The sequence below is a fragment of the Furipterus horrens genome, unplaced genomic scaffold (assembly GCF_987537825.1).
Source record: "Furipterus horrens unplaced genomic scaffold, mFurHor1.1.pri manual_scaffold_10, whole genome shotgun sequence".
Taxonomy (NCBI): domain Eukaryota; kingdom Metazoa; phylum Chordata; class Mammalia; order Chiroptera; family Furipteridae; genus Furipterus; species Furipterus horrens.
Genome location: NW_028327180.1, coordinates 97,159,641 through 97,175,977, shown reverse-complemented (window position 1 = coordinate 97,175,977; position 16,337 = coordinate 97,159,641). Strand labels below are relative to the sequence as shown.

Sequence of the window (16,337 nt, the reverse complement as noted above, 5' to 3'; positions counted from 1 at the left end):
TCAATGTTAGACTTAAAGAAGGATGCAGTTCTAGCTATTGCACTGACCCCAGCGAGCAGAGAAAGACAAAGTAACTTGGAAGAGGGTTGGGGTTGAAAAATAAAGTCATCAGGGTGATCAAGTAGCTTGAACAGGAAACAAGACTCCCAAGCTGGCAAAAATGAACAGCTTCGAAATAAACTAATAGATAAATAGATCCATGATGCAGGCGAAGAGAAATTATATTCACTAAATCCAGGTGTACAGGAAGTAAGGGGACAGTCTCAAGGTCTTGGACAGTTAGTCTGAAGCCACATAAAAGGAGTTATTTTTAATACAATGGGTAGCCCGGCCGGCTCCACACTTAACTTGCACAGAGTCTTGTGCTGGGCTCAGCGCTCTGCTGTGGGGGTCTTGAAATTCTCAGTACCTTGGGGACAAGGCCCCCCACCCGTTCACTTTGTACGGGGCCCTGCCAATTATGTAGGTGGCCTTGGAATAACAGGGACAAGTTATTAATCTCAAGAACTGTGAAGTGAACAGTAACAGCAGGGTAGAAATGACTTTGGCTAATTTCATGAATTAACGTAGAACTCTTTTATGGGCTCTGCTGTAAAAAGCTAAAGATACTTTTGGGTTTTCTTCAATCTTTGAGGATGATGTAGTAAGGGCAACAACCAACAGAGGGCCTAACGGAAAATAAAAGCCCTTTCTCATTACAAACTGCAGTAGAAATATTCATCAATTATTTTTCAAAGGACAATGAAACTAGAAATAATAATTAATAAACAAACAAAATTTCGGATGAAATGTAACCCCCTCTTCCCTTTCTCGGCACTGAACATAAGGCTATATTTTATTGCCCTGTATGGCCCTGATTTTCTCCAGTTTTCCCAGCAGCTGCCTTGTTATACTCATTTGAGCAATCTCATCCTTCTGCCAGTTAGAAAGAAACTTGAATTCCTGACTGGAAAGCATTCCAGAAACGAGGTGGCCCCCTGAACCTGCCGGTGGAGGGCTGCCCCAGGACACAGCCATTCCAACTCTGTGCATATTAGAAAACCTGCGTGGAATCTGGAAGTCTTGGAACTGTGTCTTGGACTTTTAAAGAATATATTAAAAAGTTACCCAGATATATTTGCCAAATGGATTCTATATGCCCCATGTAAACATACACTTTCTTGCAAAAAAAGTCTCTGGATTTTAAAATTACAATAGTCTTAACCATTTGGACAACCTCGAATTTGGCAAACAGAAACCCTGGGGTCAAATGCAACAGGATCGCCCTCCAGTGAGAATCCAGGGACTTCCGGCAGCCTCCTCACACACATGACATTTTAGGGAACTAGACTTAGGTAGTTCTCCAAGTATCGTCCCTGAGCCACCAGCATCACCTGAGACTCGATGAAACGCACATTCTCAGGGCTCAGCCTGACACCTCCTAACCTAAATTGTGGAGGTAAGGGCCAGCAGTTTGTATTGTAACTAGTGCTCTAGTGATTCTGATGATTATTAAAGTTGGAGACTCCTGCCTGGGGGCAGGTGAGCACAGGCTTTTTCCCGTGTCCTGAAAATGAGAATCTTTGGGGATTTCAACTGCCGAACAAGTGGTCAGCTACAAGAAGGCAAGAGTTCAGAGACTGACTTTGAAGATCATAAACACCGAGTAAGGTTCACTGTGAAGATAAAAATAGAAAAAAGCAAAACAAAAGTATCTGAAAAAATGCATTATAAAGTCACAGGGAACATTGAAAAACTTTACAGTAATATAACATGCTTTTCATTTGTTACTAATATTTTAAATACATATATTTTAAATATTAATATATAAAAAGATTTACATTAATAGGGGGTCAATCACTGATGATTTTTATTCTGCATAACTGTTTCTATTTCCAAAGAATGCCGTCTTATTTTTAACACAGAAATAATGTATTGCTTTAAAATCAGGACTTAAAAAATACATTATAATAAAGAAATCGATTGGAAACAACAAAACATGCATTAGGGTATCCAGCAACTGCACGGAAATAGATACACCACTCACATATTCCATTATGTAAATGAATTCAAAGATATTTCATGACTGATCAGCTAGAAGGGACATAATGATTTATAATTCAAATAACTGAGCACTGAAATCAAATTGAGCTAATATATATTTCTAAATATGCAAACCTGAAATAATTGTTAAAAAATATAAATCAATGTACCCACGTTGAAACCATTCATATCCCTTAGTTTAAAATGTTATAGCTTTTAAACTTTTATCTAATAAGTTTTCTGAAAATATGATTTTTTATTAACTTCAGGAAGTGCTCAAAAGCAATGGGAAGCTTATAAAACAAAAGGTTATAATTTTAGAATTAACTAATATACACAAAATATAAGGTGATAGGAAAAGGATCTTAATAGCAGACACAAATAAATTAGGCATTATGCAAATTATACTAAAAAGAATACAAATCAAATTAATTTGATATTAGATTTCAATTTCAACCTAAAAAACAGGGTAAATCTAAACAATAGATATGTGCTATAAAATAACACAGGCTTCCTTCCAGATAATATGCTCTCAGAGTTAATTCATTGTGAAAAGGCCAGCGTTGGCAATACTAGGAAGTACTTATAAACCACTTCATATGTTAGAAATAAAGAGTATTTCAGCATTATTATTTTAAAAATACAGGTTCAGTATTTTTTTTTTTTAATAAGAAAAAATACATATCTTAAAAAGCCAAAATGACCACTGGAATTGGGTTGTACATCACTTTCCAGTAAAAAGGAAAAACAGCCTGGACAGGTGTAATTTATCATTTTTCTGATTTAATATCAAAGAAATATATTAAAATAATAAAAAGAATCCTGAAATCCTCAAAATTTGTAGTGATAAATAGCCCTCCCTGACTTTATTGCATTATACCTACTAACAGAAATATTGCATGGTGGATTTTGCCAGACAAGGACGATTATTTTCCAATAAAAAGTTGCATATTAAATTCCAGCACAAAAGTGGGTGTCTAATACTTTGGAAATCTTTTATGGTTTGCCAAGGAACACAATTTTAAAGTTAACTAATACAAACATATTCCTGAAGTGAACCTCCATTAAAAATTTCTCTTCAATGCCACCCATTTTCAGAACGTTATCTCATATTAAAATATCAGCTAATCTTAGTGTTTAACTAACCCAACATTAATTTTTCTCAGTTATATCTATCTATATGATAGATAACATATAAAAAACAAACTACATGTTTCTCTCTCTTTGGTAGAAACATTATAGTATTATCAATTATAACCTAATAAGAAAAGATGATTCCAGTTTTAGATTTCAAAGATCTGCTAATGAGAGAAAACTAAACATTTAATGTGTACTGGGAAATCTCAATTTAGAGTAAATAACATGTTAATTATGTGGCGCCAATAATCAAAGAAGTGTTCAAAAACTCAAAATTTTCTACCTATTCCTTTGTGCCTTTTAATTAATGAAAATAATACTTTTCCATTGAACAATACTAAATATATATCTACTCTTAGGAATTTAGTTTTTATAAGGTAGTATTTTTAGAACATTTTGACCTTCTTAAAATTAGTCACATGCTTTCTCTTAACACAAGAACTTCCTGACAATTATGAGAAGTCACGGGCTAACAAACATGTGGTTTCATACTTTCTTACTTAACAATTTATTAACCTGGGTGGGTATAAACCAGAACGTTAATTAGAAATCTATATGTCCACATACAATCACTGTGACTCTGAATAAGTGCTTTATAATACAGTATGAAGCTAATATAAATCTTTCAAAAACATGCATTTACAGATAAGGCTAAATTAAAGGCTTGCAGAAACTGTAAACAAGGAAAATACCTAGTCAATAGAATGCATTTGTTTGGTTGTTTATATAAATCATCAGACATATAGTAAAAAGGATATCCAACAGAAAGGTCATTTAGGAACTGAAGAGTCCTTGAAATTACAGGCTCACATCTTCCCCAGTATTTAAGGTTTGTAACACTAAACATGAAAAAAGAAGTTTTTAGTTGTAAGTAAGGTACTGGCTTGTAGAGGGAGAACATGGAAATACGCAAACATCCATGTAAGCTAGAAGACCTAAATCACAAAATACCGATGGAGAATCTTCTAATCTGTATCTACAACAGACACACTTGGGAGCGCAGCAGGAGTCACAAAGGGAGTCAGACAGAGTCCACAGCTACCACCAAGAAACAAAACACCCAACTTGTGGCTCCAAACTCCCTTCTTATGATCGGGACTGTTTATCTAGCTTTTCTCTTTGTAAGCGACATTACGTGTTACACAGATACAGGGGGATGCCACGTGGAGGGATGTCACTGCAGGTCAAGTGTACAAAGTAATGTCTGTGACGAGAGCCTAGTGAACTCTGCTATATTGTCAGGATAATTCAGTTTCCGTGAGTATGTCTCTGATAGCCACAGGTTCCTGTTGGGAGTCACGGAATGCCCTGTCTCACGGCAATCAAACCGTTCTCAATGAGTCCAATTTTCAATAATCTCTTATTTGGTCTTCAAAATTGGGCATCTTCTTTTTAATTAAAAAAAAAAAAAGTGTCCAAGTGACTGGAAGAGTCGAACTATGTGAACTTTCTAAAGCCATGCTTTGATGCAGGTGTATGGAGACCCTGACAAATAACAATGTCTTCTGGATGGTGAACTTTAAATTTGAGAAATTACGTTTTAATGAAAAACCACGCTACCATTCTAAGAATTAAAGCCTGACTTTTAAAGCCTTTCATTAAGAAAATTAATATTTACAAAAAGATTTAAACAAAGCAAAAAGGTCTACCAGATTCAAACCAGCAACAGCAATACAGAAAAATCCAAGAGCCGAGGCGGGAACTCACATTTTCGTCATGAATGTTTCTAGAACATGGCTGTCGTCTGTTATTCCTAAGACTTCTGACATACGGGCATAGACCTGCATGAAGACATGTAATTGTGAAAAGCTTTATCATTAACATAGACTTTCAAAAGTATCGAACTGAACAAATGTAAGATTTAATGCGTAGTCGCATCCACACTAAAGTCGGGAGCAATAGGGGGAGCAAATCAAGAAGTTTTAATAATGTTTATAATTTTAAAATTCACCTCTTTTATCTTCCAGGAAGCACCTCTCTTCCTTATTTTTAACCGTTGCGCTATTACGGTGGTCCCCACTTCCTGTCGCTCTCCACAAGCACCTCTCTTACTCTGCAGTACAAAGAAACCCCCTCTCTCACGTGATTCCACTCCCAGCACACTGCAGCACACCGTTTTTGCAAAGCGGTAACTCAGCCCTTTCTGAAGGGCGGGAGGGCGCATGTAAAGGGCTAGAAACTCGAGGGCCTTGATCAAAGGCTCTACCACTTCCAAAGCCCCCATCTATTCCGGTCTTCAGCTAACCATCAAATAATTTGGGCTTTCGTGAGGCAGTTATAGAAAGAACAATTCCAAAAGTGAAAGTTAAAGAATTTAGAGAAAGTCTCCTCAACTGTCTCTCAATTAAGCTCCCCCAAAGAGAGAGGTAGGTCTTACTGTCCGTACTGAAACCGAAATCCCAGGCTCAGGAGTTCTCTGCTGAGTACGGCAGGGCCCGGGAACCCGCTAAGCTTCCAACTAGGGCGCGCTGGTTGCAGAGTTTGGGTGCAGTGTTTCAGTCCCAACCCAAGCCACGCTGAGCTGATAAACACATGTCCCACTCAGCTGGGAAAATGCCACCAGCAGCCAATGGGATATTCCCTCACAGCCTGGCAGAGCCGAGAGGTGGGCTAACACCTCCATCCATACTCCCCGATGCTCTGGTGTGATTCCAGGTCAGCCCTGCCAGAGACCTGCTGTATGGGATTTCGCTTCTGCGGTTTGATCCCCTGTGATTACGTTTTCCCACTTCCTCCCGACCAGCCCCTTTCCTATGGTATGGCAACTTGGCTTCCACTCTCTGCCTTGTTTCTCAGACGTAAACTACAGCGTGATATACTGCAGAGGCCGTGAAGGCGAGAAAGAAATCACAGGGCACCCTGTTCCTTGCACAGGTCTCATATTGGGATTTTAAACACCATTCAAACCAGAAGCTTGTGTTCCAGGCTTTCAACCTAAGTCCTATGACCAAAAGCTCCTCGGGCCCATAGAGTCCACCAGAGAAGGGGAGAAAGGTGGGGGAAGGGGGGGCCGGCAGAGAGGGCAAGAGGAGGAAAGAAGGAGCACAGGGTGGCGGTGGAAGCCGGGGAATCCAAATTCCTGCTGCCTTCTGCGCTGACTTCTGAGCCACACAAGAAAGCACGTCAGTTACGCTCTCAGTGACTCTGCTCATGAGAGGGGGCCTTCCCCTCTTATAAGACTGAAGCCATCACTGTGTCTGTACGATGTTTGGGGGGAAAAGAGGAAACTAGGGAGAGAGAACCCAGGGAGGTTCGTTCCTACTCATCCTCAATGACCAGAAACCTTCAGGCACGTCGAAGGCTTCCAAATGGTACGTAGAAAGGGAAGGTCCCCCACCTCACTGTGACCCAAAAGCTCTCTCTGCACGGGAGTGAATCGGGTCCCTTGGAAAATCTGACAGTGATATGACTCACGGCTTGGAAGGCCCTTCACAACCCGACCCTACCTACTTCTCACCTACCGTTTCCCTCAACCGGAAGCCACAGGGCGTGCGGCTGGAACACTGAGGTCCCGCACACAATTCCCGACCTCGGAGAGCTCAGGCGCTCTCACTGCGCCGCAACAGGCCTTCCTCCTCCTCTTCCCCTGACTCCCATCCCCAAGTCCTCTCTCCCCTGAACCTTCCTCCCCTCCCAGCAGCGAGCTGCCCTCCCCTGGGTGTCCCTACAGCGGCTGGTGCGTCCCTCCATCACAGGGCCTCGCACACTGTAAGTGGGTGTCCACCCCCACCCCCCACCACACTGTGCTGTATTTTTGTAAAATCGAATTTTATAATTTCAAGGCCCTATGAATGCTTTTTTTTTAATGGCAAAACTCAAGGTTAATCTAATTTTGATTTTACCCATGCTGCAGTGAATAAAAATATAATCACTAAAATGTGATTTTAAACATTTAACATATTTTAACATTAAAAAATACCCTTTAAAATTAATAGTTTGTACAAGGAAGTTTTCTGTTGTGTCCTTGGCACTCAAGAAAGGAGAAAACTAGACAGGAGGGTCTGTTGTTCTCTGCTGTCAACACAGTTTCTCAAAGCACGCGATCTGACCCAATCAAACACTAGGAAAAACAGTCAACATTGACACCTGGCAGCGCTTCAATCCACAATTATCCTGGTAACTCGCACCGTTCCTTTTATCATCCATTAGCTTTGATTCCCATGATCCCATCTAGAAGTGTGTCAGCGCTTCTCTCCGTGGGGATTTCTCTCCACGACTAGGATCTGACAGTCAAGCTTGAGTACTAAACAGGATCATTACCTCTTAAATCCACTTATCTGATCTCCTGAATAGTAAATTGAAAAGCTCATTAAGAGCAACAATCTGATTTGTTTTCATGTGTGACAGGGTCATTTAAAATCAATGTATGATTACTGCATTTCTTTTAAAAGACTGACTCACATTTTCCAAGGCACCTTATCATTCAGAGAACACACAGATAATATGAAAACGTCTTTAAACATTTGGAATTTCATTATGCCACAGACACACATAATTTGGGGGTGGGAAGTTATGTGTCCAGTGAGAGAAGTCCCATAAAATTGTTTACCATAAATCAAGAGAAAGAAAGTTCTCTACAGAGAAAAATTCTAACACAATATTTAGGGGTTGGGTTTTGACATCATCTAAAACTTCTATTATTTGACCCAAAATAATTTTTATGACAGCCAGAAGAAACTACATCATGATATTCATTTTAAGAAAGGGCACAGAGGTTGGCACGGGGACGCAAGGCAACGTAAAAACTCACGCTTGGTCACAGACGCCTCATCTTCTGTTTTAGAATTAATTGAGATAATTTGATCACAGTGAAAAATGAGCAACAATCTAAGAAATGAGACTCAGCCCATGGTATTGTCCACCTTTCTCTGAAGGACACAACGCAGCAGAACAAACGCTATCCTTTCGGTTCTGTGTTTCACGGAATCGGAGATGCACACGCGCGACCTTGCTTCTGCCTGTCAGCCTGGGTGGGCCCCCCTCTCTTCCTTGGTCAATATGCCTGTGTTTCTCTGTCCAGCTACAAGCTCCCTGTGGGCACACACGATGCTGTCTTTTCTCTCGCATGCCCAATACTTAATAAAGGTAAAATGACTAAAAATGATAGAATGTTAACGTGTCAATATTGGCTGATTCCATGTCATTCAAAATTTTTAACAGAAGGAAAACAACTCGCATAAGGTTCTTTTCGAGAACCTTTTCCTAAAAATAATACACCCCAAATTCCATTCACCAGAGGCAACCACTGGTAAAATTTTGTTATTTAAAAAGATGTGGTTTTAATGCTTAATCAGTATTTGTGGAAGAAGCGCCTCCTGTAGATTCAGGAAGAAGAGCTCTCTTCTGAATACTCAGAGCACCCATTGTCCCAGCCTGTTCGTGGCACTTACTTCTCGTATCACATAATAGAATATGATCTAGTTTTAGAATTCATTTTCCATGGGAATATGGAAAATTCATTTTTCTCCACTGTTTCAAACACATGCTCTACTATTCCCTCCAGTATTTCAAGCACGCGTTGCCTGAGGGCAGGGAAAATGTCTATTCCTCTTGACACCTCCAGAAGTACTTATAGCACCGTCTCAGACAACTTAGCAACGAAGAAAAAGCACGGGTGCTGGACCCGAAGACACCTGCATCTGCGTTCTGGGTCTACCATTAACTGGGGTCACGTAAAATCTCTCCGTCTTGGTTTCCTACGTGTAAGGCAGGAATGATGATACTAACGCACCTACTGGATGGGCTTTTGGGAAAAATAAATGATGATACCCAACACACAGCCCGGCCTTCAGTTATCACTTCACAAATGTGGCTTCCCTTCCTGCTCCTTACCATGAACCTTTTCTCACAGTAGGTGCTGAAGCTGTCCGCTAATACCTTTCCGAGAAAGGCCTGTTACATAAAAAGTCACGGAAAGATAAGAAGGTGCTTACCTTGAAAATTTTGACATGGCACAAAGAGGGTCAAAACAAACAAAACTTTAAAATGCCTGTTAACTCTGAAATCTTCACATACATACCCAGTCAGCACACGCTGATCCAGTCAGAAATGGCATTTATGAAAGGTATAAAGCTTCAAAGTTTCAGGATACAAAACCAAATTCTATCCACTTCTAAACAGTTATTACCTGAGAAGCTAGGAAAATTGCCCATTTTAACCAGCCATCCGTCTCTCCAGTTGAGATATAGAAAGTTTTTAGAAATGTAAGAAATTATAATTATTGCTGATTTGAGAAGTCATGTTCCTAAAAAATGGTTTTAACATGTTTGTTTTCTTATTCACTTTATATGAAGGTTATTTTCACTTCCAGAAAAGAGTGTGTGGACATGTATACAATGCTTCAATGACCCGGGCCTCTCCTCCTTCCCAGCTAACCAGTGGCAGACCTTGCTTGTGGCTTAAATGACTTTATATCTGGTTTTTAAAAACAAAGCAGATGAGATAAGAACACTAGACAAGGGAATAAGGACACAAATAGCAATAAGAGTTTGAGTTGTAAATTTAACTTAATAAAGAATAAAAGCATGTGCTGTGAGCATTTTAAAATTGCTTTCTTTTTTCCAATCCTAATCCTAGGTCTCGAGTATCTGCAGTGTTGTCTCTAACATTCTGGTTATAACTTTGAAGAAACTAATTATGTCAATCCTTAAACTTGAAGTAGATTACAGAACTGGGAAGCCCAGAATATTAGCTCCTAAAGGTTGTATGCGTGCATAATGACAGTCACAGAAATCCAATAACAGCCCTCTGTGAAACGTACTCAAAAGCACCACATGGAACAAATTAAAAAGAACAATGAATCGCTCATTCTGTGCAAATAAGAAAATAAAAGAGAAAAACTGGTTCTGCAGGTTTTCATAAGAGTTGTTATAATGAATTAAGATTTTGGATAATGAATCTTCAGAAAATTACAGTAAGTTAATACCCTCAGGCCTTCTACAAATGTTCTCAGAGAGCTTTTGTAAGCAGGCTCCGTGCAGAAAATTAGCAGTGCTGTGAAAATCAACAGCAAAGTATTCTGCCGTCAGATGATACATTTTCCTGAACCAATTTATCCTCATAAATTCACATACGATAATACAAAACTGATACCACACACAAAAAAACAAACGAAACAAAACAACCAATTGTAGTGAATTTTAAAGTATTATTTCAATCGATTGAAATGACTTATCAATCAAGATTTTTTTAACTGGTTGCAATTTGGCAAAACCTGTCACCAGAAAGGACCCAATGTAATGAAAGAATTAACATTCCTTAGGAAAGCATTTTGCTACTGAGTGAGAACTCATTTGTTATGAGTAAGAAACCAGTTCCCACTTTTTCCGTCTCAGGCTTCCAGTGCCTCTAAGAAAGACCCATTTCTGTAAGGGCGGGAGGGGAAGGAGAGGGCTAAGAGGGAACAGAGCATTTAATAACTGAGATGTAAACGGCTTGGAACTAACGGCACTGAGCTTTCATTAACATCTGAAGCAGAATAAAACACGATAATCACAATTAAGTTATGACCACATCAAGAGAATCAATGGTACAAACACCGCTGCTGCCTACGAAACACACAGCCTTAGTGATCCTGAAAAGATCCACATCAATCTCAGCTGACCAATTTTTCCATATCATCTAACATAACATCACAAAATACAGGACCAGAATTATAAGTAAAAGAATCTTTTGCCAGGATTTCATTTTAAAGCCGTCATATATGTTGAAGCCAAGTGGCAAACGCTTAGGGGTCTGCCTGCTTTATTCAGAATGGCGTCAGATGGGGAAAGCGGGCCGTGGGAGTATAACATAAATACAAGTGTGAAGTGCTTCTGTCAGCTGGGATATCTGAACCCACCGGCTGGGGTGGCCATCTTGCTGAGGGGACACGCACCTAACAAATCTCTTAAGAGGCGTCGCCGCTCTGCTTGAATGAGCTGTTGTGTGAGGAGCCTCGGAGCCGCCCCTCCAGCCTCCCGGGGCCTGCGCCCCGCATCCTGTGGCACAGCGCGCGGACTCAGCAGGCTGGGGTGCGGGGCTGCCTGCTGCCTGCGATAATCCCCGGCCCAGCGGGGGCCTCCACTCAGGCGTGGCTAAGAACATGCTTCCTCTTTTGCTTGCACCCCAGTGGGGTTTCCATTCCTAACCTGGGCCCAGATCCAGACTGCTGAGGAAGGGCTCCAGATGCTGCCAGCAATATTTTGGGATTAGTGTCTAAACAATCATTTATTAGAAAGTGGAATACAGGTACAGTGTGAAAACCAGCAATCCTGGCCATTCTGGAGAGGTCCGTGCCCTCCCACCCCCGGCCAGATCTAAGGTCTAACTACCACCTGTTCAACAGAGGCTGGCTGTGTGCCCCGTTTTCCTTCAGGGAGCCTCTGACTAAGGATCTCCAGCAGCATGAACCTAATGTCTCCCGACAGGCCTTCGCTAGCCAAGAGGGACCCGGGGCCGAGGGCACCCGTTACTGGTCACAGGAGCGCAGCCCACAGAAGGACGCCCGCGGTGCTCCCAGCTGAAAGCCAACTGGAGGACGCCGGCAGCGCACATTTGTCCTGACACAGCTTTGCTCCCGCTGGCTGCCAACGCGCTCCGTGTCGGGGTTGCCAAGCTTCTGTTAAACCAGTCTTCTGTGGCTGACGCCGTGGTCAGGCCCCGGGTAAACATATTATCTCCCCGAGATCATACAAGAGGAAGCTAACCATGGCTACGGCACAGGCTGTTGGAAGAAGGCTTGAAATCTTGGTGAAGGTTTTGAGACCATGACTTCCGGGGGCATTTCAGGCATTTTGTTTACAATTTTTTGCAAGAGTGAATTTACAAGATGGCATGATTAGATCTTGGAGCAAAGACGCTGATGCTGGCTGAGGCTGGTGAGCGGGTGATGGTGGCGGAAATCAGGAAATACAAGATTTTGTTTACGCTGATGCCCCGGACTCCTCAGAGGTGTCAGCCAGCAACTTTCTGGCACATGGGAGGCATGTGCACTACACACTGTTCAGTAACAGACGCCAGATAAAACTTTCTCCTCTCAGGTATGAATAACTGGTTGGAACTGGCTGCTTCAGAAATGTTTTGATGCAGAAACGGAGGTTGCTTTCACACTACGCAAGTGCACAAAACAGTCCTGGCAGCTAACACCGCTCATGAGCTGACCAGGGGACATTTGGTTATAGAACAGCCACGATGCTGCGTTACATACTGCGTGAGAAAGGGACCCCAGACAACGCAGCCCTCCAGACATCACTGAGCGTGGGCATGCGCCTAGCTCAGGACTGAGCATCTGGGGCTGTGGTGGGACAAGTGTAAGGACTGGTGACCCACCACAACGACCAGCACCCAACTCACCTTAACTACTTTCCAAGCCTTCTCTGGACCTCTGGACACATCACTCCTCAGGCGTACAACCTAGAAAGCACAGTGTTTAGGGACTTGCTCCCCGGTGTCACAGGTACGGGAAGAGCAGAAGGCCTTCCCAACTTCAGATACAGGGAGAGTGTGGCTCGGGATCTTTGTGGCTGTCGCTTAAAATATTCCTGGGCCTTAGATTTGATTCTGGAGGCCATGAGCAGAGGCCTGGTGAAGTGTTGCTCGGAGCCTGGATGCGGTTATACAGATTCCAGGGAATATTTCTAGAATCCAATAATTAAATGACAGCCCTACAAAGGAACGCATTATAAATAATGCTGACGGAACTTTTAAAAAGACTCTGTAAGCACTATGGCCTCCCAGGAGGTACTCTAATTATGCAAGTACCGCCGGCGGGGCTCCTGACTTAAGGAGGCCGAGTCACCTTCTCATGGGTGAACACAGGTCTTTCATAAACGGGGCTCATCTCTGTAGTCATTCAGAGGGTAGGCGAGCCACGCCGCGTCTTCCACCACTTCATCAAGTTCCTCACGTACGCTTCCCCGGCCCTCTGAGGGCACCCCAGCTTACAGTTGCAATGGGTGCTGAGATCTTCACTCGGTCTTTATTTTATTCATACAGCTCTCCTAAGAATATTATTCTCTTTTCTGGCTCCACATCGCCACCCGGAAACATGTCCCACTCTCTACATCTCGAATAACGTTTGTACCTTTCTCCTAAGAGACCTCAACTCTGTCCCTCTGGGAAGAGCAGGAGAGGAGCAGTGGCGCAGGTGATAAACGGGGTGTCAATGACACCATCATTATTCTTGCTACCTTGTCAAATCAGCTAGTTTCTTTTTTCTTGTAATAGTCTCAGATTTTACTCAAAGACCTTGCTCCCATAGTCCTTTGTACCTTCGCCTCTGTCTCTCACACTAGCCTGGTTAGTGACAACGTGAACTTACCCAAAGGCAGTGGACCAGAGTTCCCCTTCAGATGGCCCATTAAAGCCCTCAGACACTAGTATCTGGTTTCCCTGAGCAGGCCGTGTCTGTGGAAATAGGCTAGTGCTGCCTCCAGCCTAGCCTTCCTAGTGAAGAATTCTCTGTTGAAAATTCACTATAATATATGCAAAAACCCAACTGGTGGACACAGTTGCCAAGGAAGCATATTCTTCTCTCAGTAAGAAGAGAGAAATGAGCAAGTTAATTGAGTATCTGTCTTAGATAACTTCAAACTAGGAGGAGACCGGAATGCACGTGCTGTGCAATGCACGGTTTAGAGCAAGACTCGGCTGCCTGCTAGCCCAGCAAATGCCTGGTTAAACAGGCACCGAATAAACATTTTTATTTAATACATTAACTCTATAATCCTGGTTAAAATTAATTAGCCTCTCAGAACCTCAGTTCTTCCCCGGTACAATGGAATATTATCACAACGAGTCATCTCACAAACTAGGAGGTAGTCTAGTGAAGTGGTTAAGGATGGATTCTGAAGGCCAAGACGAGTTGGGGTCTACCACTTACTGAGTCATGTTGACCAAGTTCCTTTCCCTCTAAACCTTAGTTTTCTCAACGAGAGTAGGACCTAATGTACAGAACCTTTGAGAGGATTAAAGTAGTTAATTTACGCAAAGCACTCCGGCCTCGCACACAGTAACGTTTCCACGCTAGCTATTATTATTACTGCCATCACGTGCTATACTATACACAGCACTGGCAGTGCAGGGGCAGAAACGCCTGGGAAGTTTCTAGCACACAGTAAGCACCAAATAAACATTAGCTATTAGCCATCAGAATAGTGGTCAGGAAATGGCTGTTATTATTATTAAATAATATATAATCAAACATTAGTCTGACATCAAGACTAGGAGGCATGCCCCCTGATGACAGTCTCTTTTGTTTGTGCTTTGTCTGACTAGATGCTAGACTATAAATCTATGCTCTACGTTGGCATATGAGCAGCTTTAGTAATGGTTAAAGAAGAGTGAGTGAAAGATAGCTTAGCTCCCCATCTCCTATCTTCTCCCTCTAACTTCCATTTTCTAGGAGGAGGAACACGTGAAGTGACTGGAGAGAAACACTGCAGGTGATGTCTTGTCTCAAGGGCTCATTTGCATCACCTGAGTTCCCAATTTTAAAGCCCTCAACCTCCTATTTCCTGGGTAAGTTCTCACCCTACTGGGTAACTAGGTGATGGACATTCCTGTCTCCAACAAGTTATCAGTCTCCTGAACTCAGATCAACGAGTCCACCCAATTCTCTAAGTTTTCTTTGCTAAATTAATGTACACAGACAAGGGGTTTCAGAGTACCACTAGTTTAAAATTATCAAGAGTTTTTGGTAAAGGATCAAATATATGGTATTGGGTGAAAACTAGCTAGAATTATGTTGTACACCTGAAACTTACATAATGCTATTAACCAAAGTTACCTCAATTTTGTGTGATAGGCTCAGTAAGAACAGAAATGAAATGCCTTTCAGATATAAATATAGTATTGATCTCTGACGCTAGATGATGGGCTGAGTTGCTTTTCCTGTGGTGAGATGGATTATATCAAATATCTAGGATCCAGCTTCGTCCTCTTGTGGCTGATGGCTAATCAGGACTAGAGGTCCAATATGTGGCTGTAGCGATAAGTTTTTTCCTTGGGGAGTAAAGTAGCAAATGTGGGGATGAAACTTAAGATGCGGGTCTTTTCAAACATTACACTTGAAACTGATCGTGCCTGGGTTCATGCCTAAATGCATTCAGAGGCAATGTGATCCAGTGGAAAGCAAACTTGGGTTGAGAGAAAAATGATATGGTCAAAAACAGGGCCTGCCTCTAAACAAGTTTATAACCTTCCTGAAATCTATTTCATATTCTGTAAAATGAAGATAACACACCTACTAAGTAGAATATTGCTGAGAAGACTAAATAAGAAACGTAATGAATAACTGCACAAAATGGTCAAGACCAAAGTAGAAACCCAATACAGATTAAATTAAAGTGAAGACAAAACATTCTCAAATGACATTCCCTAGGCATTTCTCATTCTACATTACCTGAAAATACAGGCTTCATAAGTTACAGCCTGGACAATGCTTCAACACCCAGTGCCCTGAACTCCGGGAGCTTCAGGAGTGAGTGCTCGGGTCTGAGACTTTTGGCTAAGGCAGCAGCACCTGCCGGGCAGGGAGCTACCACAGCCCTCGTCTCTCAAACGCAGGGGAGCGGGGAAAGGATGGCTGAGAACTGGGATTATCGGGCACGAACATGTCAAACGAGTGAGGAAAGCAGACCAAGAGGAGGCATGCAAGAGAGTGGTCACGAACACGTGGAGATAAGAAAAAACAAGTGATTGAAGGTTCACGTGAAACTAATGTGATATTGAACGTCAACTGTAATTGGAAAATTAAAAATTAATCAGAAGAAGAAATAAGTGACCAAAGACTAAGAAGAAAGGGTTAAAATGGGAATTGAAAAGTACAATTCTCAGCAGACGTCGAGCCATCAGTGGATTAAGGTGCTAGCCACGTTTCAGTATTGTCTATCATTTTACAGTTGCCCTCATCAAAAGGTGTGAGAGATTATCTATCGAAATGCATTTCCAATTTAGTAATGGGAATCACATCAGAAAATGTAATTCCCACTGGAGAAAGTTGTTTCAAAGCCAACTTCGCTTAAACGCATCTACTCAGTACAGCAAGGGAGCCACTCAGGCCGAGGGGAAAACAAAATCCCAATAAGTTTGCCAAATGTGCTTTTATATTTCAATATTCCTTCAACAGAAACATTCTGGGAGATAAAAATTAGGAAAACACTGAACTTAACTAATTCAAACGTTGAAAAAATTGTTTG

At 41.8% G+C, this 16,337-nt stretch overlaps 1 protein-coding gene across 1 annotated transcript in view; it reads right to left on the bottom strand.

Moving 5' to 3' along the window:
- Positions 1 to 16,337, bottom strand: part of RANBP17 (RAN binding protein 17) — a 223,965-nt gene that overhangs the window by 76,554 nt on the left and 131,074 nt on the right. Inside the window, exons 15-16 of the mRNA XM_090288573.1 lie at positions 4,867 to 4,940; positions 3,918 to 3,998 (exon numbers count right to left, since the gene is read on the bottom strand). Of these exons, the coding sequence (XP_090144699.1) occupies positions 3,918 to 3,998; positions 4,867 to 4,940 (155 nt within the window). The remainder of the gene's footprint in view (positions 1 to 3,917; positions 3,999 to 4,866; positions 4,941 to 16,337) is intronic.